This window comes from Pseudophryne corroboree, chromosome 3 (assembly GCF_028390025.1).
Source record: "Pseudophryne corroboree isolate aPseCor3 chromosome 3, aPseCor3.hap2, whole genome shotgun sequence".
Lineage (NCBI taxonomy): Eukaryota > Metazoa > Chordata > Amphibia > Anura > Myobatrachidae > Pseudophryne > Pseudophryne corroboree.
In genome coordinates, this window is record NC_086446.1 from 805,268,129 (window position 1) to 805,295,788 (window position 27,660).

At 48.3% G+C, this 27,660-nt stretch overlaps 1 protein-coding gene across 1 annotated transcript in view; it reads left to right on the forward strand.

The window, feature by feature from the left end:
- LOC135056919 (pancreatic triacylglycerol lipase-like) overlaps positions 1–27,660 on the forward strand; it is a 224,254-nt gene that overhangs the window by 102,907 nt on the left and 93,687 nt on the right. Inside the window, exons 3-4 of the mRNA XM_063962696.1 lie at positions 6,499–6,597; positions 8,723–8,854. Coding sequence (XP_063818766.1) covers positions 6,499–6,597; positions 8,723–8,854 — 231 coding nt within the window. The remainder of the gene's footprint in view (positions 1–6,498; positions 6,598–8,722; positions 8,855–27,660) is intronic.

Below are 27,660 nucleotides of genomic sequence, written 5' to 3' on the forward strand. Positions count from 1 at the left end.
TCTTACACTGTAGCCTCCCTCAGTAAAGTGGCAGGAGGACATAGAGAGAGCTGGCCACTACAGCCACAAAATCTTTCCCTGTAGCTCCAAAGACCTTCCACTCCGTGGCCAGTAGACTCTGCCTGGGGACCTGATTTGCTGATCTCTGGAGCTCGGATTCAGGATAGAGGTGTCAGGCTTGGTCCCTTAGCAGCATCCAGGAAGTAAGTATTGGAGGGAAACCAACCCCCACTCTAGACGTGTCGGCACTTGGGCGGCGACTATCACTTCAGGTGGGCTCATGCACAGAGGAGAGGCCAAGGTGTAAATTCCTCGTTCATGCCAGGCACATGCACTTAACTTGATTGGATAAAAACCACTGGACGGAATTTCCCCTGTGGTATTGTGTGTTGGATTAGGAGAAAAAGAGGCCTGCGGTTACTGTCGGCAACAAGGGATCCCCTATTGGCCCAGGTCCTATGGGATCAAATAAGTGTGTGATGGCCTGGTGCAGCGTGGTGCACCCGGTCACACAATCTATTAATAAACCAACTCTGACTTTTATCCAGTTGTGTTTTCTAACATTTTATCCTATTCCTCCAAATGACAGAATCAGTGCTATACCTCTCTGATGTAAAGGTAGCGACGGAGCAGAGAGAATTGCATCCTGTTACTAAGCAAACGCCACTTTCCTTTCTCTGACGTCCTAGTGGATGCTGGGTACTCCGTAAGGACCATGGGGAATAGACGGGCTCCGCAGGAGACTGGGCACTCTTAAAAGAAAGATTAGGTACTATATCTGGTGTGCACTGGCTCCTCCCTCTATGCCCCTCCTCCAGACCTCAGTTAGAATCTGTGCCCGGCCAGAGCTGGATGCACCCTAGGGGCTCTCCTGAGCTCACTAGAAAAGAAAGTATTTGTTAGGTTTTTTATTTTCAGTGAGATCTGCTGGCAACAGACTCACTGCTACGTGGGACTGAGGGGAGAGAAGCAAACCTACCTGCTTGCAGCTAGCTTGTGCTTCTAAGGCTACTGGACACCATTAGCTCCAGAGGGACCGAACACAGGGCCCGACCTCGATCGTCCGTTCTCGGAGCCGCGCCGCCGTCCCCTTTGCAGAGCCAGAAGACGGAAGAACCAGGAGAAAATCGGCGGCTGAAGACTCCGGTCTTCAATAAGGTAGCGCACAGCACTGCAGCTGTGCGCCATTGCTCCCACAGCACACCACACCACACGCTCCGGTCACTGGTGGGTGCAGGGCGCTGGGGGGGGGGGGCGCCCTGGGCTGCAATATGTATACCTTCTTGGCAAAATGCACATAATACAGTTATAAACTGTATATGTGTCTAATCCCCCGCCATAAATATTATTAAAAAAGCGGGAGAAGCCCGCCGCTGAAGGGGCGGGGCTATCTTCCTCAGCACAGCCAGCGCCATTTTCTCTTCACAGCTCCGCTGGAAGGACGCTCCCCAGGCTCTCCCCTGCAGTATACACTACGAGAAGGGTAAAAAAGAGAGGGGGGGCACATAAATTTAGGCGCAAAAGGTGATATAAGCAGCTATTGGGGGGAAAATTCACTTTGTATTAGTGTAAATCCCTCTGTTATATAGCGCTCTGGTGTGTGCTGGCATACTCTCTCTCTCTGTCTCCCCAAAGGACTTTGTGGGGTCCTGTCCTCAGTCAGAGCATTCCCTGTGTGTGTGTGCGGTGTGTCGGTATGGCTGTGTCGACATGTTTGATGAGGACGCTTACGTGGAGGCGGAGCAGGAGCCGATAAGTGTGATGTCGCCCCCTGCGGGGCCGACACCAGAGTGGATGGATATGTGGAAGGTATTAACCGACAGTGTCAACTCCTTGCATAAAAGGTTCGATGACGTAACAGCTTTGGGACAGCCGGCATCTCAGCCCGCGCCTGCCCAGGCGTCTCAGAGGCCATCAGCGGCTCAAAAACGCCCGCTACCTCAGATGGCAGACACAGATGTCGACACGGAGTCTGACTCCAGTGTAGACGAGCATGAGACTAATGTACAATCCACAAGGGCCATCAGATGCATGATTACGGCAATGTAAAATGTGTTGCACATTTCTGACATTAACCCGGTTACCACTAAAAAGGGTATTATGTTTGGGGAGAAAAAGCAGCCAGTGACTTTTCCCCCATCTGATGAGTTAAATGAATTGTGTGAAGAAGCGTGGTGTTCCCCAGATAAGAAATTAGTGATTTCTAAGAGGTTACTAATGGCGTACCCTTTCCCGCCAATGGACAGGTTGCGTTGGGAAACATCCCCTAGGGTGGACAAGGCGCTCACACGCTTATCAAAAAAGGTGGCACTGCCGTCTCAGGATACGGCCGCCTTAAAGGAGCCTGCAGATAGAAAGCAGGAGGCTATCCTGAAGTCTGTGTATACACACTCAGGTACTATACTGAGACCTGCTATTGCGTCAGCATGGATGTGTAGTGCTGCAGCAGCATGGTCTGATTCCCTGTCAGATAACATTGATTCCCTTGACAGGGATACTATTTTGCTAACCATAGAGCATATTAAAGACGTAGTCTTGTATATGAGGGATGCACAGAGGGGCATTTGCCGGCTGGCATCTAGAATTAATGCAATGTCCATTTCTGCCAGGAGAGTATTATGGACTCGGCAGTGGACAGGTGATGCTGATTCTAAAAGGCACATGGAAGTTTTGCCTTATAAAGGTGAGGAATTGTTTGGAGACGGTCTCTCAGACCTCGTACCCACAGCAACAGCTGGGAAGTCGACTTTTTTACCTCAGGTTCCCTCACAGAAAACACCGTATTATCAAGTACAGTCCTTTCGGCCTCAGAAAGGCAAGCGGGTCAGAGGCGCGTCCTTTCTGCCCAGAGGCAGGGGTAGAGGGAAAAAGCTGCACCAGACAGCCAGTTCCCAAGAACAAAAATCCTCCCCTGCTTCCTCTAAGTCCACCGCATGACGCTGGGGCTCCACAGGTGGAGCCAGGTGCGGTGGGGGCCCGTCTCCGGAACTTCAGCGACCAGTGGGTTCGCTCACAGATCTCTGGGTTCTACAAGTGGTATCTCAGGGATACAAGCTGGAGTTCGAGGCATCTCCCCCTCAAATCAGCCTTGCCAGCTACTCCCAAGGAAAGGGAGGTAGTACTGGCGGCAATTCACAAGCTGTTCCTTCAGCAGGTGATAATCAAATTTCCCCTCCTTCAACAGGGACGGGGTTACTATTCCACAATGTTTGTGGTACCAAAACCAGACGGTTCGGTGAGACCCATTCTAAATTTGAAATCCTTGAACACTTGTATAAGGAAGTTCAAGTTCAAAATGGAATTGCTCAGGGCGGTTGTTGCAAGCCTGGAAGAGGGGGATTTTATGGTGTCACTGGACATCAAGGATGCTTACCTACATGTCCCCATTTACCCACCTCACCAGGAGTACCTCAGGTTTGTGGTACAGGACTGCCATTACCAATTCCAGACGTTGCCGTTTGGTCTGTCCACGGCACCGAGGGTATTTACCAAGGTAATGGCCGAAATGATGATACTCCTTCGAAAGAAGGGAGTTATAATTATCCCGTACTTGGACGATCTTCTTATAAAGGCAAGGTCCAAGGAGCAGTTGTTGGTCGGAGTAGCACTATCTCGGGAAGTGCTACAACAGCACGGCTGGATTCTGAATATCCCAAAGTCGCAGCTGGTTCCTACGACTCGTCTGCTGTTCTTAGGCATGATTCTGGACACAGAACAGAAGAAGGTGTTTCTCCCGGAGGAGAAGGCCAAGGAGTTGTCATCTCTGGTCAGAGACCTCCTGAAACCAAAACAGGTGTCGGTGCATCACTGCACGCGAGTCCTGGGAAAGATGGTAGCTTCTTATGAAGCAATTCCCTTCGGCAGGTTCCATGCAAGGATCTTTCAGTGGGATCTGTTAGACAAGTGGTCCGGATCGCATCTTCAGATGCATCGGCTGATCACCCTGTCCCCGAGGGCCAGGGTGTCTCTGCTGTGGTGGCTGCAGAGTGCTCATCTTCTCGAGGGCCGCAGATTCGGCATTCAGGACTGGGTCCTGGTGACCACGGATGCAAGCCTCCGAGGTTGGGGAGCAGTCACTCAGGGAAGAAACTTCCAAGGACAATGGTCGAGTCAGGAGACTTCCCTACACATAAATATTCTGGAACTAAGGGCCATTTACAATGCCCTAAGTCAAGCAGAACCCCTGCTTCAAAACCAGCCGGTGCTGATTCAGTCAGACAACATCACGGCTCTCGCCCACGTAAACCGACAGGGCGGCACAAGAAGCAGGATGGCGATGGCAGAAGCCACAAGGATTCTCCGATGGGCGGAGAATGACGTGCTAGCACTGTCAGCAGTGTTCATTCCGGGTGTGGACAACTGGGAAGCAGACTTCCTCAGCAGGCACGACCTCCACCCGGGAGAGTGGGGACTTCATCCAGAAGTCTTCCAGCTGATTGTAAATCGTTGGGAAAGGCCACAGGTGGACATGATGGCGTCCCGCCTCAACAAAAAGCTAAAAAGATATTGCGCCAGGTCAAGGGACCCTCAGGCGATAGCTGTGGACGCTCTAGTGACACCGTGGGTGTACCAGTCGGTTTATGTGTTCCCTCCTCTTCCTCTCATACCAAAGGTACTGAGGATAATAAGAAAGAGAGGAGTAAGAACTATACTCATCGTTCCGGATTGGCCAAGAAGAACTTGGTACCCGGAACTACAAGAAATGATCTCAGAGGACCCTTGGCCTCTGCCGCTCCGACAGGACCTGCTACAGCAGGGGCCCTGTCTGTTCCAAGACTTACCGCGGCTGCGTTTGACAGCATGGCGGTTGAACGCCGGATCCTAATGGAAAAGGGCATTCCAGTTGAAGTCATTCCTACGCTGATAAAAGCTAGGAAGGATGTGACAGCAAAACATTATCACCGCATATGGCGAAAATATGTTGCTTGGTGTGAGGCCATGAAGGCCCCAACAGAGGAATTTCAGCTGGGTCGATTTCTGCACTTCCTACAGTCAGGAGTGACTATGGACCTAAAATTGGGATCCATTAAAGTCCAGATTTCGGCCCTGTCTATTTTCTTTCAAAAATAACTGGCTTCACTGCCTGAGGTTCAGACATTTGTTAAGGGAGTGCTGCATATTCAGCCCCCTTTTGTGCCTCCAGTGGCACCTTGGGATCTCAACGTAGTGTTGGATTTCCTAAAATCACATTGGTTTGAGCCACTTCAGACCGTGGAGTTGAAGTATCTCACGTGGAAGGTAGTCATGCTGTTGGCCTTGGCCTCAGCTAGGCGTGTGTCAGAATTGGCGGCTTTGTCCTGTAAAAGCCCATATCTGATTTTCCATATGGACAGGGCAGAATTGAGGACTCGTCCCCAATTTCTCCCAAAGGTGGTATCAGCGTTTCATTTGAACCAACCTATTGTGGTACCTGCGGCTACTCGGGACTTGGAGGATTCCAAGTTGCTGGACGTAGTCCGGGCCCTGAAAATCTATGTTTCCAGGACGGCTAGAGTCATAAAAACTGACTCGCTGTTTATCCTGCATGCACCCAACAAGCTGGGTGCTCCTGCTTCAAAGCAGACTATTGCTCGCTGGATCTGTAGCACGATTCAACTTGCACATTCTGCGGCTGGACTGCCGCATCCTAAATCAGTAAAAGCCCATTCCAGGAGGAAGGTGGGCTCTTCTTGGGCGGCTGCCCGAGGGGTCTCGGCTTTACAACTTTGCCGAGCTGCTACTTGGTCGGGATAAAACACTTTTAAAAAATTCTACAAGTTTGATACCCTGGCTGAGGAGGACCTTGAGTTTGCTCATTCGGTGCTGCAGAGTCATCCGCACTCTCCCGCCCGTTTGGGAGCTTTGGTATAATCCCCATGGTCCTTACGGAGTACCCAGCATCCACTAGGACGTCAGAGAAAATAAGAATTTACTCACCGGTAATTCTATTTCTCGTAGTCCGTAGTGGATGCTGGGAGCCCGTCCCAAGTGCGGATTTTCTGCAATACTTGTATATAGTTATTGCTTAACTAAGGGTTATTGTTCTGAGCCATCTGTTGAATGAGGCTCAGTTGTTATTCATACTGTTAACTGGGAATAGTTATCACAAGTTGTACGGTGTGATTGGTGTGGCTGGTATGAGTCTTACCCTGGATTCCAAATCCTTTCCTAGTAATGTCAGCTCTTCCGGGCACAGTTTCCCTAACTAAGGTCTGGAGGAGGGGCATAGAGGGAGGAGCCAGTGCACACCAGATATAGTACCTAATCTTTCTTTTAAGAGTGCCCAGTCTCCTGCGGAGCCCGTCTATTCCCCATGGTCCTTACGGAGTACCCAGCATCCACTACAGACTACGAGAAATAGAATTACTGGTGAGTAAATTCTTATTTTCTTCTCCATATTTATTATTCTTATGTTTATTGTTATCTTTAATTGATAATGTGCCACAAAGGCTTTGTCAGCGCCATATAAATAGCCGTAATCATATTATATATCTGACAAATGGAGGTTACTGGTTACAGGTCTGGACCCCGCTGGACCATTCTTCCAGGATACTGCACTGGTGGTTCGTCTTGACCCCACGGATGGTCTACGTGTTTGCGCTATCCACACAAATAGAGGTGCAGTATTTATCTATGTAGCAGGAATGTCATTCATTGCATGGACTGTTACCTGTACTGTGGGCTTAATTCATGTTGTATGGAATTGCACAGCCACAAGGAAGCGCAGGGAAGCGGCTGCGCAATTCTGTGTCATTGTAATGCAGCAGGAGGCGTCTGTAGGCGATAGACTTGCGAGTTTCGAGTGCTACATCTGTGGAGGCAGCCTCAGATCATCGTCGCAACCATCATTGTCGATTCACCGTGCTAGACAGTGGTCAGCCTCCGTAAGCTGAAGCTTACTCAGGATGGCCGTCAGATCCGGACACCCGGGCCCAGTAAGTCTACATCTGACAATACACACCTTGGACCCGTCACGCCTTCTAAACGGGAACGACACGCCCCTGTTTTGAAGAATAGTGTCAGGTGATGGCCCTGTTCTGCCCCCCAAACATTGCAGCATGTCAAGAGAGGGCTGCCAGCAATATCACAAGACCGGTTCTGTACATGCGCACCATCAGGATTACATGCAAATCTGAATTAGGCCCTGTGTTCACTTTTCTACAATGGTAAAATAGTTCTATTTGTCAGAAGTTGCTCACTACTCATTGCCATATGCAAAATCAAAGACAAATAATGAATGTAGATAAATAGGTCAATTTGTGAGCAGTGGTTCCCAGCACCTGCGGCATTACATACGAGGTGTGGCCATTAAATAACAAAACTGATGCTGTAATTTACGTTTAATTACTTGAAGAACATTATATCTCTGTTTCCCTTCTATGCACTCCCCTCCTGCATCCACCCCCCCCCCCCCGCATCCACACACCGCTGCACTCTTATTTCCCATTGGTCAGAGCCGTGCTGTCGCTCATTATTTGTCGGCTGTCTCACAGCTCCGTTGTCTTTCCCTCAGTAACTGATGCAGAACGTGGTTTCCTGAGCACAGATGTGACTTTGGGGTGAGTATGGGGGGTATCTAGCACTGCAATCTGTTCCCCGGCCAAACACGGTGTCGCAGAGAGCGCTATGTGGGCTGGTGCGATATCCTGATGGAGGATGAAACCGTTTCCCACAGCTCTGGCCTCTTCCTTCTGATTCTTTCCTCGCAAAGGTTCTAGAACATTTTTGTAGTAATGCGGAGTCCTTGCTGCACCTTCTGGTCCTCAGTCTGCCAAATAACCCCCTGATATCAGAGAAAACAGTAACAAGGCTTTGGATTTGCTGTTACGCTTTCATGATGGTGTTTCCTGTGCATGGCCTGGCGTTGTGTCTCCAGATCACGCAGGAAGATCATCACAGGTAATAACTTTATCTAGAAAAGGTGAATCCAGTTGAATTTGTTCCACAAGGTCTGTACAAATTCACTTTTGCTTTCCTTTCTGCTCGGCAGTGAGAAGCCTCAGAACCATCTTAGTGCAAACTTTTGTGATGTTATGATCTTGATGCAAAACTTGCCTCACAGTTTCTGTGTCAACGTTTCCCATTTCTGCCGTCATTCTGATGCTGAGTCGGCAGGTCAATTCACGCAATTTTCAAAAACAATTTTCAAATTTTTCATTGTTTTTGATGTGCGAAGCGTTCCGGAGTGTTCATCATCTTCCACATCCTCACGTCCATCACTAAATCCTTTGTGCCACTCATACACACGTGCACGTGGCATATAATCGGTCCCGTAAGCCTCGGCTAGTCTAGGGAAAGATTCGGTGGGTGCATTGTTCAATTTAACCATAATGGTTAAGTTACCACGTTGCTCTACACTTGCTCTAAATATTTTTATGATGCTCGGGAAAAACAACTTCTTCCAGCGCTGTGTGGCAGCACACTACCTGTGCGAGATGGGGGGGGACTTGCAAAACCGTTTTGGGATAGACCAAAGTCAATGTTCCCCCCTCCCCTGTAACTGACGCAGTATGGTGTCTTGTTATTTAATAGCCGCACCTCGTATGTCGGTACAGCAGCTGACACAGAGTAACGTCCGGGTGTCCTGACAGTATTTGCTGTATGTGATTGTCAGATATAAGCAGAGGGTTACTTTTGTATTTCATTCAGTGTAAAGTGTTATTTGTTACTACTTACACACCATGACATAGACCCTGCATGTATTCATGTCATAGCAATATACTGTGTGTCATCTGTATTTCAGGTGTTTTTGGGATAGACCAATCAGTGGGACACCAAGATTTCAATGTAAATGGAGGACGCAATCAGCCGGGGTGTAGCATACTGCAGACTACTCTTGACCTCCTTAACCTTCAAGTTTCCAACTTGAGCGCTGGTAATTGCGGAATGTTTTACCTTAAAGTGTGCAGCAAGCTAATTCAAATGCAAACATGCACTTTTTCTATGGGAAAACAATGTATCAGACATAAAGACAATATGAAGCAGGAACAGACCAAGGGTCCGGGGGTGGGGGACACCGTGATATTGAGATACACAGACGGACAGATAGATAGATTGGCTGGTACTTTATCTCCAGCAACTTTATTTCCATCCAAAGCTTAGTGAATAGACCCCTTAGGGGGATATTTATTAAGCCTTGGACGGAGACAAAGTACCAGCCAATCAGCTCCTAACTGTCATTTTTCAAACCCATGAAAAACACAAGCGAGAAAAGAAAAACTTGAAAAATTAATAGACGATAAAATATAACTTTTAATAATATAAAATATGGTGTGACTAACGATGGATAAGTAATAGAAATCCAATAAACAGTAAATAGTTTTTTAGGTGAAAATGTTAATATTGTGTGTAATAGCAGGAGTAGCCTTAAGTATGAATAACATCAGTAAATATATATAAAAGGCTTACTACCCCCTGAATGGTATCCCGTATAATGATATTAGCACTGTTAAGTAATGGTCCTTAGGTGTCCAAAGAGGACAATTTGTTGCCTGATTGGGTAGTAGTCCACCTTCTGTTATGAGATCTAGCAGAGGTGTCCCCATAGGCTTTTTAATTCAGCAGACTATACAAAGTGTATATATTGTGTTAAATGATAATTATCAAAAGTATCAAGGTTTTCACGGTGAGAATAAATGTATATAACACCGTTGGAATACTAAGTCAACTTGAAGACTGTTCTTAAGTGTGTACCTCTTGGCTCTTTAAGTATAGAATAGCATTAAGATAGATAATTAATGGAAGTGTGAGGAAGAGGAAAAAATTGAGAGGAATTCTTCCTTCTGCTTTCCAGCAAAAAAGTTTACTGCACCTGGTATTCCTTGGCAGTCTCCTAAGCAAGTACTGACCAGGCCTTCCAGAGATTCGCTTCCAAGATGGGACGAGATTGGGCGTCTCCTGTGGAGTTTGGCAGTAAACTTCTGGATTAGAGAGTACTCACTCCTTATGAATAGAAAGTGTGCTTCTGCTGTCCAGATTTGAGAAAAATCCACATTGATTTCTCTCCAAACAATGGAGATGGGGATTGGATGAGAGGGCACACATGCACAGATGTGCGTGGATAGAATGAGAAGGGATATATGGCTACCGTAGAGTGCCAATCGGTATGGATGGAATATAGAGTAGAAAAATGAGATATGTAGAATGGAAGAAAAGTTAATTGTGCAGATTGCACAGTAAATATCACAAATGGACTATTATAGTGATCATCAAGCTAGGTACAGTTCGTAGTAAATGTTTGCACTAAGTACATCGATTGTTATAAAGAGAACACCTGCTGGTTGTTCATAAGCCCTAATCATAACAGACGTGTAGTCTCTTGGCCACACATCTGAAAAGCCATCATTAAAGTGACCATAAATATCAATGCTAGTGTTGTAGCACAGTTTAAGCCAAAAAGGAAATCTTCTATCAATGTCTAAGACAGATTTTGAAGCCAAACGTTACCCATGAGGCTAACAGCAATGTATATTCCTTTTATAAGGAAACCATGTCAATCTGTCACCAGTCCAGACAACAGTGCATATAGGTGGTCATTCCGAGTTGTTCGCTCGCTGCTATTTTTAGCAGAATTGCTAATAGGTTAAGATTCGTCAGTTCTGCGCATGCGTATGCACAGCAGGGTGCACGCGCTAAGCAATTTTACACAAAACTATGCTATTTTACTCACGGGCGAACAAAGCTTTTCAATCGCTCTGCTGATCGTAGTGTGATTGACAGGAAGTGGGTGTTTCTGGGCGTAAACTGGCCCTTTTCAGGGAGTGTGCTAAAAAACACAGGCGTGCCAGGTAAAAACGCAGGAGTGGCTGGAGAAACGGAGGAGTGGCTTACCGGACGCTGGGCGTGTTTGTGACGTCAAACCAGGAACTAAACGGACTGAGGTGATCGCAATCTAGGAGTAGGTCTGGAGCTGCTCAGAAACTGCAAGGAAATACTTAATAGCAGAATTGCTAATCTTTCGTTCACTATTCTGCTATGCTAAGATACACTCCCAGAGGGCGGAGGCTTTGCGTTTGCATTTCTGCTAAAAGTAGCTAGCGAGTGAACAATTCGGAATGACCACCATAGATAGTAGCAATCAAAGTAAAAAATTAGAAAGAATTTAGCAGCAGTACATGTTCTTTTTAAAAGAGAGCCATGTGGTTTATTAACTGTCACAAGTTTTATGTTGACAATACATTTGGACAGTCACAATAAGACCAGCTGTCATCCAAAGGATTTTAACACATTTGCATACAGTGAATGTTTGCACTAAGTACATTGATTGTTATGAAGAAAACACCTGCTGGTTATTCATAAACCCTAATGATAACAGACGTGTAGTCTCTTGGCCACACATCTGAAAAGCCAAAATTAATGTGACCATAAATATCAGTGCTTATTAGAGATGAGCAGGTTCGGTTCTCCAAGATCCGAACCCCCCCGAACTCCACGTGGTTTGCACGGGTCCAAGGCAGCCTTGGTTCTTCCCGCCTGATTCGGAAAACCCGAACGAGGCAAAATGTCGTCATTCCGCTGTCGGATTCTCGCGAGATTTGGATTCCATATAAAGAGCCGCGCATCGCCGCCATTTTCACTCGTGCATTGTCGAGATAGCGAGAGGACGTGGCTACGTTCTCTGAGTGGAAAGCTCAATATCAGCTCAATATCAGTGCTAATTTTCTGTGCTGCATTGTGATGACCAGTATACTACAGTACAATAGTCCAGTGCTGTTCTCGCAGCCCAGTGTCAGTTCTAGTATCCTCATCGGTGCTCATTGTCTTGCTGCTGCATTGTGGTGACCAGTATACTACAGTACAATAGTCCAGTGCTGTTCTCGCTGCCCAGCATCAGTTCTAGTATCCTCATCAGTGCTCATTGTCTTGCTGCTGCATTGTGGTGACCAGTATACTACAGTACAATAGTCCAGTGCTGTTCTCACTGCCCAGTGTCAGTTCTAGTATCCTCATCAGTGCTCATTGTCTTGCTGCTGTATTGTGGTGACCAGTATACTACTACAGTACAATAGTTCAGTGCTGTTCTCGCTGCCCAGCATCAGTTCTAGTATCCTCATCAGTGCTCATTGTCTTGCTGCTGTATTGTGGTGACCAGTATACTACTACAGTACAATAGACCAGTGCTGTTCTCGCTGCCCAGTGTCAGTTCTAGTATCCTCATCAGTGCTCATTGTCTTGCTGCTGCATTGTGGTGACCAGTATACTACTACAGTACAATAGTTCAGTGCTGTTCTCGCTGCCCAGCATCAGTTCTAGTATCCTCATCAGTGCTCATTGTCTTGCTGCTGTATTGTGGTGACCAGTATACTACTACAGTACAATAGACCAGTGCTGTTCTCGCTGCCCAGTGTCAGTTCTAGTATCCTCATCAGTGCTCATTGTCCTGTTGCTGCATTGTGGTGACCAGTATACTACAGTACAATAGTCCAGTGCTGTTCTCGCTGCCCAGTGTCAGTTCTAGTATCCTCATCAGTGCTCATTATCTGTGGTGCATTGTGGTGACCAGTATATTACAGTACAATAGTCCAGTGCTGTTCTCGCTGCCCAGTGTCAGTTCTGGTATCCTCATCAGTGCTCATTGTCTTGCTGCTGCATTGTGGTGACCAGTTTATTACAGTACAATAGTCCAGTGCTGTTCTCGCTGCCCAGTGTCAGTTCTGGTATCCTCATCAGTGCTCATTGTCTTGTGCTGCATTGTGGTGACCAGTATACTACAGTACAATAGTCCAGTGCTGTTCTCGCTGCCCAGTGTCAGTTCTAGTATCCTCATAGTGCTCAGTATCACTACTCATTGTCTTGTGCTGCATTGTGGTGCTCAGTATACTACAGTACATTACTAATAGTCCAGTGCTGTTCTCGCTGCCCAGTGTCAGTTCTAGTATCCTCATCAGTGCTCAGTATCAGTGCTGCATTGTGGTGACTAAAAGTCCAGTGTCTTGTGCTGCATCTTGCTGCTGTAGGGTGCTGTGGTAGTGTCCTGTCACTGTGCATAGGTCATCATCATTCCAGTCACAGTGGTATCTGGTATCTATCTAGTGGTATCTAATTCCAGACATTACTGCCGTCTAATTCCAGATATATTACTGGCACATAATTCCACACATGGAGAACAAAAATTTGGAGGGTAAAATAGGTAAAGATCAAGATCCACTTCCACCTCGTGCTGAAGCTGCTGCCACTAGTCATGGCAGAGATGATGAAATGCCATCAATGTCATCTGCCAAGACTGATGCCCAATGTCATAGTAGAGAGCATGTAAAATCCAAAAAGCAAGTTAAATAAAATGATGACCCAAAAATCTAAATTAAAATCGTCTGAGGAGAAGCGTAAACTTGCCAATATGCCATTTACCACACGGAGTGGCAAGGAACGGCTGAGGCCCTGGCCTACGTTCATGGCTAGTGGTTCAGCTTCACATGAGGATGGAAGCACTCATCCTCCCGCTAGAAAAATGAAAAGAGTTAAGCAGGCAAAAGCACAGCAAAGAACTGTGCGTTCTTCTGAATCACAAATACCCAAGGAGAGTCCAATTGTGTCGGTTGCGATGCCTGACCTTCCCAACACTGGACGGGAAGAGGTGGCTCCTTCCACCATTTGCACGCCCCCTGCAAGTGCTGGAAGGAGCACTCACAGTCCAGTTCCTGATAGTCAAATTGAAGATGTCACTGTTGAAGTACATCAGGATGAGGATATGGGTGTTGCTGGCGCTGAGGAGGAAATTGACAAGGAGGATTCTGATGGTGAGGTGGTTTGTTTAAGTCAGGCACCTGGAGAGACACCTGTTGTCCGTGGGATGAATAAGGCTATTGACATGCCTTGTCAAAATACCCAAAAAATCACCTCTTCGGTGTGGAATTATTTTAACAGAAATGCGAACAACAGGTGTCATGCCATGTGTTGCCTTTGTCAAGCTGTAATAAGTAGGGATAAGGACGTTAACCGCCTAGGAACATCCTCCCTTATACGTCACCTGGACCGCATTCATCAAAAGTCATTGACAAGTTCAAAAACTTTGGGTGACAGCGGAAGCAGTCCACTGACAACTAAATCCCGTCTTCCTCTTGTACCCAAGCTCCTGCAAACCACACCACCAACTCCCTCAATGTCAATTTCCTCCTTAGACAGGAACGCCAATAGTCCTGCAGGCCATGTCACTGGCAAGTCTGACGAGTCCTCTCCTAACTGGGATTCCTCCGATGGATCCTTGAGTGTAACGCCTACTGCTGCTGGCGCTGCCGTTGTTGCTGCTGGGAGTCGATCGTCATCCCAGAGGGGAAGTCAGAAGACCACTTGTACTACTTCCAGTAAGCAATTGACTGTCCAACAGTCCTTTCCGAGGAAGATGAAGTATCACAGCAGTCATCCTGCTGCAAAGCGGATAACTCAGGCCTTGGCAACTATGTTGGTGTTAGACGTGCGTCCGGTATCCGCCGTTAGTTCACAGGGACTTAGAGAATTGCTTGAGGTAGTGTGTCCCCGGTACCAAATACCATCTAGGTTCCACTTCTCTAGGCAGGCGATACCGAGAATGTACACAGACGTCAGAAAAAGACTCACCAGTGTCCTAAAAAATGCAGTTGTACCCACTGTCCACTTAAAAACGGACATGTGGACAAGTGGAGCAGGGCAGACTCAGGAATATATGACTGTGACAGCCCACTGGGTAGATGTATTGCCTCCCGCAGCAAGAACAGCAGCGGCGGCACCAGTAGCAGCATCTCGCAAACGCCAACTCGTTCCTAGGCAGGCTACGCTTTGTATCACCGCTTTCCAGAATACGCACACAGCTGACAACCTCTTACGGAAACTGAGGAAGATCATCGCAGAATGGCTTACCTTAATTGGACTCTCCTGGGGATTTCTGACATCAGACAACGCCACCAAAATTGTGTGTGCATTACATGTGGGCAAATTCCAGCACGTCCCATGTTTTGCACATACAATGAATTTGGTGGTGCAGAATTTTAAAAAAAACGACAGGAGCATAATGGAGATGCTGTCGGTGGCCCGAAGAACTGCGGGCCACTTTCGGCATTCAGCCACCGCATGCCGAAGACTGGAGCAACAGCAAACACTCATGAACATGCCCTGCCATCAGCTGAAGCAAGAGGCGGTAACGAGGTGGAATTCAACCCTCTATATGCTTCAGAGGATGGAGAAGCAGCAAAAGTCCATTCAAGCCTATACATCTGCTTACGATACAGGCAAAGGAGGGGGAATGCACCTGACTCAAGCGCAGTGGAGAATGATTTCAACATTGTGCAAGGTTCTCCAACCCTTTGAACTTGCCAAACGTGAAGTCAGTTCAGACACTGCCAGCCTAAGTCAGGTCATTCCCCTCATCAGGCTTTTTCAGAAGCAGCTGGAGAGATTGAAGGAGCTAAAACGGAGCTATTCTGCTAGGCATGTGGGACTTGTGGATGGAGCCCTTAATTCGCTTAACCAGGATTCACGGGTGGTCAATCTGTTGAAATCAGAGCACTACATTTTGGCCACCATGCTCGATCCTAGGTTTAAAGCCTACGTTGTATCTCTCTTTCCGGCAGACACAAGTCTGCAGATGTTCAAAGACCTGCTGGTGAGACACTTGTCAAGTCAAGCGGAACGTGACCCGCCAACAGCTCCTCCTTCATTTTCTACCGCAACTGGAGCTGCCAGGAAAAGGATCACATTTCCAAAACCACCCGCTGGCGGTAATGCAGGGCAGTCAGGAGCAAGTGCTGACATCTGGTCCGGACTGAAGGACCTGCCAACGATTACTGACATGTCGTCTACTGTCACTGCATATGATTCTGTCACCATTGAAAGAATGGTGGAGGATTATATGAGTGACAGGATCCAAGTAGGCATGTCAGACAGTCCGTACGTATACTGGCAGGAAAAAGAGCCAATTTGGAGGCCCTTGCACAAACTGGCTTTATTTTACCTAAGTTTCCCCTCCTCCAGTGTGTTCTCCGAAAGAGTGTTTAGTGCAGCCGGTCACCTTGTCAGCGATCGGCGTAGGAGGTTACTTCCAGAAAATGTGGAGAAGATGATGTTCATCAAAATGAATTATAATACATTCCTCCGTGGAGACATTTACCAGCAATTGCCTCCAGAAAGTACACAGGGACCTGTGATGGTGGATTCCAGTGGGGATGAATTAATACTCTGCAAGGAGGGGGATGTACACAGTGAAAGGGGTGAGGAATCGGACGATGAGGAGGAGGTGGACATCTTGCCTCTGTAGAGCCAGTTTGTGCAAGGAGAGATTGATTGCTTCTTTTTTGGTGGGGGCCCAAATGAACCAGTCATTTCAGGCACAGTCGTGTGGCAGACCCTGCCGCTGAAATGATGGGTTTGTTAAAGTGTGCATGTCCTGTTTATACAACATAAGGGTGGGTGGGAGGGCCCAAGGACAATTCCATCTTGCACCTCTTTTTTTATTATTTATCTTTGCATCATGTGCTGTTTGGGTCCTTTTAATTATATATCTGCCATTCTGTCTGACACTGCAGTGCCACTCCTAGATGGGCCAGGTGTTTGTGCCACCCACTTGGGCCGCTTAGCTTAGTCATGCAGCTACCTCGGTGCAAATTTTAGGACTAAAAATAATATTGTGAGGTGTTCAGAATAGACTGGAAATTAGTGGAAATTATGGTTATTGAGGTTAATAATACTATAGGATCAAATTTACCCCCAAATTCTATGATTTAAGCTGTTTTTGAGGGTTTAAAAAAACAAAAAACACGACAGCGGAACCGAAACCAAAACACAAAACCCCAAAAATGTCCGGTGCGCATCTCTAATGCTTATCAGTGTTGTAGCACAGTTTGAGCTAAAAATAAACTCTTTTATCAATATCTAAGACAGATTTTGAAGCCAAACATTGGCCGTGGGGCTAACAGCAATATATATTCCTTTTATAGGAAAAACATGTTAGTCTGTCACCAGTCCAGACAACTGTGCATAATGGCCCTCATTCCGAGTTGATCGCTAGCTGCCGTTGTTCGCAGCGCAGCGATCAGGCTAAAAATCGGCACTTTTGCGTATGCGGCTCAATGCGCACACGCGACGTACTTTCACAAAAGCCGATGCAGTTTTACAAAAGCTCTAGCAACGCTTTTAGTCGCACTGCTGGCCGCAGAGTGATTGACAGGAAGTGGGTGTTTCTGGGAGGTAACTGCCGTTTTCGAGGAGTGTGTGTAAAAACGCAGGCGTGTCAGATAAAAACGCAGGAGTGGCTGGGGAAACGCAGGTGTGGCTGGCCGAACGCAGGGCGTGTTCATGACGTCAAAACAGGAACTAAACAGGGGGTGTGGCATGGCTGCTGTGGGGGGTAGCTGTGTATCTCCCCAGCTCCTGCAAGCACTGCTACTAATCAATCTAATATACCCTCCCAATTGATGCCTGACTGTCCCAGGCACCCCTCAGTGGCTTCAGTTACCCTGCTGCTGGTGTCTGGGGGGACCCGCGGAGTCGGGGAGCACTTTTAAGTGCTCCTGCGGATTGCGGACTTCCCCCAGAGTGAAGCCGGGGCCTGGAGTTGGGAGGCGGCCCGGATCGACCGTTGGAGCCTTGACGCGGACTGGCCCCTGGGAGTTCCCCCCGGCACACTGCCGCCCTGCTCGGATCCCCTGTGCCCTCCCTGGTGGCTGGAGAATCGGGCCCCGACGTGTGGGTGAGTCCGCTCCGTGCGCGGGGCTTCCCGCCGGCCGCCGCGCCCGCCGTCCTCCGTACCCGCTGAGGCCGCTGGACGCGCCTTACCTCCCCTGCCACTCACGTCCTCTTGGTGCCCTGGATGGCGGGGAGCTGCGTGGCCGGCCGCCCGGACTCCACAGGTTGCTGCACAGAGCCCTGCTTTTCTCCCGCCCCCCTATGCTGCAGATTCAAGAGGCCTACTGACATCCACCAGACAGGGGCCCTCATTCCGAGTTGTTCGCTCGGTAAATTTCATCGCATCGCAGCGATTTTCCGCTTAGTGCGCATGCGCAATGTCCGCACTGCGACTGCGCCAAGTAAATTTGCTATGAAGATAGGATTTTTACTCACGGCTTTTTCTTCGCTCCGGCGATCGTAGTGTGATTGACAGGAAATGGGTGTTACTGGGCGGAAACAGGCCGTTTTATGGGCGTGTGGATAAAAACGCTACCGTTTCCGGAAAAAACGCAGGAGTGGCCGGAGGAACGGGGGAGTGTCTGGGCGAACGCTGGGTGTGTTTGTGACGTCAAACCAGGAACGTCAAGCACTGAACTGATCGCAGATGCCGAGTAAGTCTGGAGCTACTCTGAAACTGCTACGAGGTGTGTAATCGCAATATTGCGAATACATCGTTCGCAATTTTAAGAAGCTAAGATTCACTCCCAGTAGGTGGCGGCTTAGCATGAGCAAATCTGCTAAAATTCACTTGCGAGCGAACAACTCGGAATGAGGGCCCGGGGCCTATATTACACCCCCGGGCCGGCGAGCGCTTCCGGGGTCTAAGGAGGGAATCGCACACCGCTCCCCTGCCCTCTGAAGCTCTACTTATCAAGGGAACAGCTGGGGGTGCGTCTCCTGTTGCTGCCGACTTCTGTGGGAGCCCGGGATCGCTGGCACCGCCTGGGGCTGGTGGAGCTGAGGGGGGCCCGGTGACCATCTTGGAGGGGGCCCTCAGCCGGCGCCGGGACCCGGGGACGCACAGTGGGGCCCGCAGCGGAACACCTAGGAGCTACATCTCTAAGCTAAGCGAGTTGCTGCCAGAAGACATCAGGGGCACCCCCTCACCACCTCACACGGCGAACCGGCCTCTGCCCTCCCCCGAGCCGGGACACCACTGCTGGCCCCTGCCTCTGCACACCGGTCTGCCGGGGGGTTGCGGAGTTGCCATTGGCTCCTGACACTATTCGCTGGTTGCTGGACATTCCGTCCGGCTTCGCCCTGACCCCGGTGATGCCGGCTCTTGTCCCCGGCGAGACTCTACTCACACCTGACTTGCCTTGACGGCCCCGCTGCCTGGCCTGCTTTAATACCCAGGATTCTTACTCCTCAAACCGCAACGGCGGAGGTACCCTTGACCAGGGGACTCCCTCCTACCTCTGACGTGGAGTCCTCACTGCCGGCATTTCCGCAATACCAGCCCCCGGCACCATGACCACCTGACAGTGAGGAGCGTGGTCCCCCCCTGGGTGTCTCCCCCCCCTTTTTTTTTTTTTACTTTTTGCCTCCCTTGTCGGATCATATTTCATAGTATAATACCCTACACTGGTCCGGTCCACATGCAGAAATCTTCGTCCAAGACTCCTAAACAAGGGGGTGCTGATATCTCTCAACACTTTACCAGAGGCACCAAGAATACTCAACAAAGGGGTCCCTCCCCTCCCCACGATTCTATGGATAACTCCGCCACACCGCCATCTGCTCCGTCCACCAAGGATGATATCTTAGCTCTTCGCTCTCTTATTTCGGACTTTAAGGACTCCCTGGAGTCCAAACTGGACAAGGCGGTGGCCTCCATTAAGACGGACATCTCTTCCCTCGCTTCCAGAGCCTCGAAAATGGAATCTCGTAAGGACCATTTTCAGAAAGCTCTAAACGATACGGGTCGTGACTTGGACCACATTGTCTCAGAACTGTCAGAACTTCACACTAAAAACGAGGATCTTGAGAACCGCGAACGCAGATCCAATCTCATTCGCAACATCCCTGAATCCGTCAGTATGGATTACCTCGAACCCTATCTCCACGACCTCTTCCCCTTCCTGATTCCGGACCTGGGGGCTGTACAGTTTCCTCTGGAGAGGGCTCATCGTGCCCTTCGTCCTAAGCCTAGGGATGGTGAGCCTCCTCGCGATGTGGTCCTCCGCTTTCTCAAGTTTAAGGATAAAGAATGGGTCCTCAATTCCACCCGTGGAAAGCCTCATGTACTCTACAATTCATCTAAACTACAGTTCTTCCAAGATCTGGCCCCTCTAACCATAGCTAAACGGAGAGAACTCCGTGATCTAACAGGCACTACGGGACAGGAACATCCGATACCGATGGGGTTTCCCCTTCAAGCTAATCGTTGACATTCAGGGAAAGACGGTCATCATCAGAGATCCCCGTGAGGGCAAGGACTTGCTTTCGCATATAGAGGAAGCTAGACCCCCCGTTGGAGCAGACCACTCAACTTAAAATTTGATTGTGCGTTAGGATGGATGTTCTCCAACGAGCCGTTTTTCCTATCCGTCAATAACTTCATCAGCCCTTGAATAATCTGCACCACTAAGCTTACTTCCCCCCTCAGACATTTGTATAACTTTTCATTTACTGTTTGTTGTCGGGGGATCACCCCCTGTTATACGATTATACGACTGTAAGGATTTCAATGTTATGTTCACCCCCCCCCTTTTTTTTTCAACCCTTCCCCCTCCCCCCTTCCCCACCCCATGATGCCTTTTGTTCTTTTTCTGGAACTATCTCGAGGTCACTCTCTGTAGCAGCTCAAACTCACTAAACTCCATGGGGTATATTTACTAACATTCGTAATTTTCGGAAAAAGGTCAAAGTTCAATCACGAATGACATCGAAAGTGTAAAACTGCAACATTTTGAATTTATTACGACTAATTTACTAAGCTGTCGTATTCGGATTTTTCATTTGTTCCGATGTCGATGTCATTCGTGTTTTTTTTACCTTTTTTACGGCAGTGATTAGCAAAACACTGCCGACTTTTTCAAAATGAATCTCGGCCGGATCTGTGTGATCCGTGCTGGGGTTCCTTTTTTTTTTTTTTTTAATAAACACTGTAAAACGGAGAAAAAAAATGCGTGGGGTCCCCCTCCTAAGCATAACCAGCCTCTGGCTCTTTGTGCCGACCCTGGTTGCAGAAATATGGGGAAAAAAATGACAGGGGTTCCCCCATATTTAAGCAACCAGCATCGGGCTCTGCGCCTGGTCCTGGTTCCAAAAATACGGGGGACAAAAAGAGTAGGGGTCCCGCGTATTTCTAAAACCAGCACCGGGCTCCACTAGCTGGACAGATAATGCCACAGCCGGGGGTCACTTTTATATAGTGCCCTGCGGCCGTGGCATCAAAAATCCAACTAGTCACCCCTGGCCGGGGTACCCTGGGGGAGTGGGGACCCCTTCAATCAAGGGGTCCCCCCCCCAGCCACCCAAGGGCCAGGGGTGAAGCCCGAGGCTGTCCCCCCCATCCAATTGGCTGCGGATGGGGGGCTGATAGCCTTTTGTGAAAATGAAAAGATATTGTTTTTAGTAGCAGTACTACAAGGCCCAGCAAGCCTCCACCGCAAGCTGGTACTTGGAGAACCACAAGTACCAGCATGCGGCGGAAAAACGGGCCCGCTGGTACCTGTAGTACTACTACTAAAAAAATACCCAAAAAAAGACAAGACACACACACCTTGAAAGTAAAGATTTATTACATACATCCACACAAACATACAAACATACTTACCTATGGCCCCACGCAGGTCGGTCCTCTTCTCCAGTAGAATCCAAGGGGTACCTGTTGAATAAATTATACTCACCAGCTCCAGGGTCCCAGGCTCCTCGTAGCATCCATTTGTAATCCACGTACTTGAATAAAATAAAAAAACGGACACCCGAGCCACGCACTGAAAGGGGACCCATGTTTGCACATGGGTCCCCTTTCCCCGACTGCCAGAAACCCACTCTGACTTCTTTCTAAGTGGGTTTCTTCAGCCAATCAGGGAGCGCCACGTTGTAGCACCCTCCTGATCGGCTGTGTGCTCCTGTACTGACTGACAGGCAGCACGCGGCAGTGTTACAATGTAGCGCCTATGCGCTCCATTGTAACCAATGGTGGGAACTTTCTGCCCTGCGGTTGACCGAAAGTGACCTCACCGCTGAGCAGAAAGTTCCCACCATTGGTTACAATGGAGCGCATAGGCGCTACATTGTAACACTGCCGTGTGCCGCCTGTCAGTCAGTACAGGAGCACACAGCCGATCAGGAGGGTGCTACAACGTGGCGCTCCCTGATTGGCTGAAGAAACCCACTTAGACAGAAGTCAGAGTGGGTTTCTGGCAGTCGGGGAAAGGGGACCCATGTGCAAACATGGGTCCCCTTTCAGTGCGTGGCTCGGGTGTCCGTTTTTTTATTTTATTCAAGTACGTGGATTACAAATGGATGCTACGAGGAGCCTGGGACCCTGGAGCTGGTGAGTATAATTTATTCAACAGGTACCCCTTGGATTCTACTGGAGAAGAGGACCGACCTGCATGGGGCCATAGGTAAGTATGTTTGTATGTTTGTGTGGATGTATGTAATAAATCTTTACTTTCAAGGTGTGTGTGTCTTGTCTTTTTTGGGGTATTTTTTTTTAGTAGTAGTACTACAGGTACCAGCGGGCCCGTTTTTCCGCCGCATGCTGGTACTTGTGGTTCTCCAAGTACCAGCATGCGGGGGAGGCTTGCTGGGTCTTGTAGTACTGCTACTAAAAACAATATCTTTTCATTTTCACAAAAGGCTATCAGCCCCCCATCCGCAGCCAATTGAATGGGGGGGGACAGCCTCGGGCTTCACCCCTGGCCCTTGGGTGGCTGGGGGGGGGACCCCTTGATTGAAGGGGTCCCCACTCCCCCAGGGTACCCCGGCCAGGGGTGACTAGTTGGATTTTTGATGCCACGGCCGCAGGCACTATATAAAAGTGACCCCCGGCTGTGGCATTATCTGTCCAGCTAGTGGAGCCCGGTGCTGGTTTTAGAAATACGGGGGACCCCTACTCTTTTTGTCCCCCGTATTTTTGGAACCAGGACCAGGCGCAGAGCCGATGCTGGTTACTTAATTATGGGGGAACCCCTGTCATTTTTTTTACCATATTTCTGCAACCAGGGTCGGCTCAAAGAGCCCGAGGCTGGTTATGCTTAGGAGGGGGGACCCCACGCATTTTTTTCCCCGAAAATAACCACTTTCCCACCCCTTCCCACTGATATACATGCACGGATCTCATGGATCCGTGCATGCCTATCCAATCACGGGAAAAAAAAGCAGGTCTGGTTTTTTTTAGCACTTTTTTACGAGTTGTAATTTTTCACGGCAGTGTTTTTTTTTTTTTTGCTTTGCACTTCTTAGTAAATTACCGAGATTCATACTTAAACAGCCGCGTTTTGACCGATGGTGTATTCATTCGTAATTTTTTTCTTGGACTTCCAAAAAATTACGAATGCCCTCATCACTGCCGTGATTTGAGTTTAGTAAATTACCGAGATGACACTTTGAAGAAAAAACGGCATCTCGGTCAAAATCGGGACCTTAGTAAATATACCCCAATATGTTTACAGTAGCCTAGGTGGCCAAATTTCGGTTTCTAGCAATCGCCCCTAGCCTTGCATGCTACTTCCAACCGCGGTTTGATTTTATCGTCCCCCTACGCTACATTTTGCCTCCCATTGTTAGTTTGTTCCCAGTTCAGGGACTTAATGTTTCTCTTAGATGCTCACAGTAATATTTACAGCACCATGCATTATTAGGTCTTTTCTCTCCTGCTGTCCTAACGTTTACAAGTTTTATTTGTTTTGGATTGTGGCGTGGTACACGGGCACAGGGGTCTCACATATTTAGCCAGCTTCTCCGTTGGCTCCCTCCTAGACTCCACAAGCTGCACTGTGGGCCCCCTGTGCCGGTCGCCCCGGCAGGTTTTAACAAGTGTGTATCCTTGTATTCCGTAAAGTTTCTGGTATCTCCAGACGATAAGTACTCAATGTAGTTTCTGGCGACGATTGTTCCCCCTCCCCACACACACACACATACACATGTTTTTTTTTTCTTTTTCTCCCCCCCCCCCCCACCCCTTGTCTCTCTCCCTCTACCTGGGGATACCGTTCCACCTCTTGTCTCCTACACACTAGTGCCCGTTTTGTTTGACGCATTACCCCTTCTCTTCTCAGGTTGTGCGTATACTCTCTGTTCTCCTCCCTGCATGTGATATTTCTCAACTCATTTAGATCTCCACCACCCCCCAATTTTATTTATTTTTTACTCCCTTTTGGCGACACGGAACTTTGGTTCCCTCGCCTTTCTGGACCACTAAGACCTAACTACAGGAGTACCAATCTCCTTTGTATTGAGTAACCTGCTCTTTCTCTTTCTCTTTTTCTTACCCGTCTCTATTTTGCTCAATCCGAATTGGGTACTCTGCTCGTTTAACACCCACCTCCGCTCTTCTTTTCTTTTCTCCCTCCTGAGCGAGTTGGCCCTTTTCCTTTAATCCCCCTTTTCAATACCTCATCCATACTCCCCCTGCTCTCAGCATCATGTCCTTCACCATTGTCTCTATGAATGTCCGGGGCCTTAACATGCCCCATAAACGCTCTCATTTGTTCCGTACAATCCGCACCCTACGTGCAGACTTAGGTCTACTTCAAGAAACACATTTCAAGCGAATTGGCCACCCCACCTTATCTTCCAGACGATTCTCCACTGTGTTGTACTCCTCAAGTGAATCTAAACACAACGGAGTCGCTATCCTGATACGCAACAAACTCCCCTTCACTCAAAGCTCGGTTCATGTTGACACAGAGGGGAGGTATATCATTCTGTTTGGCAAGCTGGGGCACCTGGAAGTGAATACAGCCAACCTATATGCACACAACACGGGCCAACAACGATTTTTGAGATCCTTTTTCAAAGCTCTCCAGAAACACAGAGTGGGTTATGTATTCCTGGGAGGGGACTTTAACGCAGTTCTAGACCCTCTACTGGATAAATCTGCTCCCAGAAGCACCCCCGCACCTGTCATATATCCAATACTTTCTCTAAACTTATTAAAGAAGCATGTCTCTTCGATACTTGGCGTGCTCTTAACCCATCCTCCAAGGACTATACTTTTTTTTCCAGCCCCCATCAGTCTTATTCCAGACTTCACTATCTCTTCTGCAGCCCCCCGGCCTCTAACCACATTTTGTCCTCTTCGATTATCCCCAATGTCTGGTCGGATCACTCCTCCGTCGCATCCGCATTTGATCTGTTGGATGCCCCAACTTCCCGCCCATCTTGGCGCCTGAACGAGACACTTCTTAAAATTCCCTCCTTCAAATCCAAGATAGCCTGACTGCTCACGGAATACTTTTCTCTTAACAATCCTGAATCAGGATGTTCCCCATTATTCTGGGAGGCCCACAAAGCTGTCCTCAGAGGCCATGTAATTAGCTATGCATCTCATCGCAATAGGGAACACAAAGCAATATTCAGGAATCTCACTGATCAGGTCCAAAACCTAGATTCTCTTCATAAACATAGTCCCACAGACTCGAACTACAAACAGCTTATGGCAGCTAGGGCAGCTCTCAATGCACTAATCACAGAAAAGATAGATAAATCCCTACGTTGGCTGAACCAGCGATTTTATGAGAAAAGCAACAAGGCTGATGCCCTCTTGGCAAATATATTAAAAGCACGAAAAGCCCTCTCTTCTATAGTCTCACTTAAGGACTCTAACGGTAATACACACTATAATCCCTCAGACATCAACTCTATCTTTAAGGAATACTACACCCGTTTGTATAACTCCCCAGGCAGTACATCATCCCTACCTGACTCAAACACGCGTATTTCCGACTTCCTGACCTCATGCTCCCTCCCGCAGTTGGATGCTCCCTCAGCCACTGCATTATGTAAGCCTATAACTGAGGAGGAAGTATCGGCTGCTCTTAAACTTCAGAAACCCTCTAAGGCTCCGGGACCGGACGGCCTACCCTTCGCGTACTATAAAACATTCGAGAGTTCTTTAGTCCCTCACTTGACGTCTACTTTTAATAAAATCCTTAATGGGGAACTCTTTCACAACAAAACTACTAAAGCACTAATCACTGTTATTCCCAAACCTGGTAAAGATCACCAGCAGGTCTCTAATTACCGCCCTATATCCCTTCTCAACACCGACTTGAAACTTTTAGCAAAAATTCTGGCCTTACGCCTGAATCCTCTTCTTCCGTCTCTTATACATCCCGACCAAGTCGGATTTGTCCCTACACGTCAAGCTCTAGATAATACCAGACGCACCATCAACCTGATTCATCATGCTAACTCAGTCAAACTCCCCTCTCTTTTATTGGCATTAGACGCGGAGAAAGCCTTCGATAGGGTTTCATGGGCCTTTCTCGATCAAATACTCCGCAGCTTTGGTGTCCGCGGGGAATTTCTCCAAGCAATCTCAGCACTCTATCACAACCCCTCCACTTCTGTTCTAACAAACGGAATTCTTTCAGACTCCTTCGCCATCACCAATGGTACGCGACAGGGATGCCCCCTGTCGCCTCTCATCTTCGCTCTGATAATTGAACCTCTCGCTTGCCGCATCCGTCTTAATCCGGACATTACGGGCTTTTCTATCAAAGACTCACACTACAAACTTTCCCTTTTTGTGGATGACGTCCTCCTCACACTCACTAGCCCGTTAATTTCCCTACCCAATCTTTTCAAAGAATTATCTCTCTACGGGGACCTCTCTGGATATAGGGTGAACAACGACAAGTCAGAGGCTCTCCCACTACACATCTCTCTCAACACGCTGAATCTTCTGAAATCCAACTTCCCTTTTGCATGGCGTCATACCTCCATTAAATATTTGGGGGTGCAAATCACCAAATCTTACCATTCTCTCTATGACGCTAACTTCCCCCCCTTATTTAAGGAAATATCTCAAAACATCTTAGGATGGAAAAAACAATTAATTTCTTGGATCGGCAGGATTAATGCCATTAAGATGAACGTCATCCCCAAGATATTATACCTCTTCCAGACTCTCCCTGTCCCGGTCCCTCTCCGGATTCTATCCTCCCTCCAGACCCAATATGGTAAATTCATATGGAATGATAAGAAGCCGCGATTGCGTAGGGAGACCCTCCAGCAGAGCTCTCTGTGTGGTGGTCTAGGCCTTCCCTCGCTATCAAGATACTACTACGCCACGGCACTCAGTCAACTTGTCGCCTGGCATTCTCCACGGCACACAAGGAGATGGGTGGACTTGGAGAGCGACTTGGCTCAGGTCGATTCGGTTTCTCATCTCCCATGGCTCCCCCGTCCGCACAGACCTAAAACCATTCAGCCAGTGCCAACAATATCCCTAACTCTATCGGTGTGGGACTCGCTAAAATCTAAACTTTTACTCCACACAATTCCCTCTCCCCTAACCCCCATCTGGAACAACCCCTCCTTCTCACCGGGCCGATCCCATCAATTTGCTTCCAACTGGACCAGTGCAGGCGTCTCCCGCTTTCATCATCTACTTCAAAACAATGTACCGTACTCATTCGCAGACCTTCAAACAAAGCACTCTCTCCCGACTTCATATTTTTATCAATACCTTCAAATTCGAAATTTCGTGATGTCCTCAACTAGGACAACGCCTATCCCTAATGTCCTGACTCCGATGGAGCGCCTATGCATGTATCGTCCCACGGATCGAGGCACTATTTCTAATCTATATCACTCCATTTTGTCTCCAGTTACGCCCCCCCGCACAGCACATGAACTTGCTTGGGAAACTGACTTGGGGACTTCCCTGGATGATGACGTGTGGGAATCTGTCCGACTGAATATCTCTAAATGTTCTATTAGCGTCTCCATCAAGGAGAACTCCTACAAAGTCTATACGCGATGGTACTTGGTTCCCGAACGCTTACACCAAATATATCCGAACACTTCTAACCTCTGTTGGCGTCAATGTGGTCAAGTAGGCTCGTATTTTCACATCTGGTG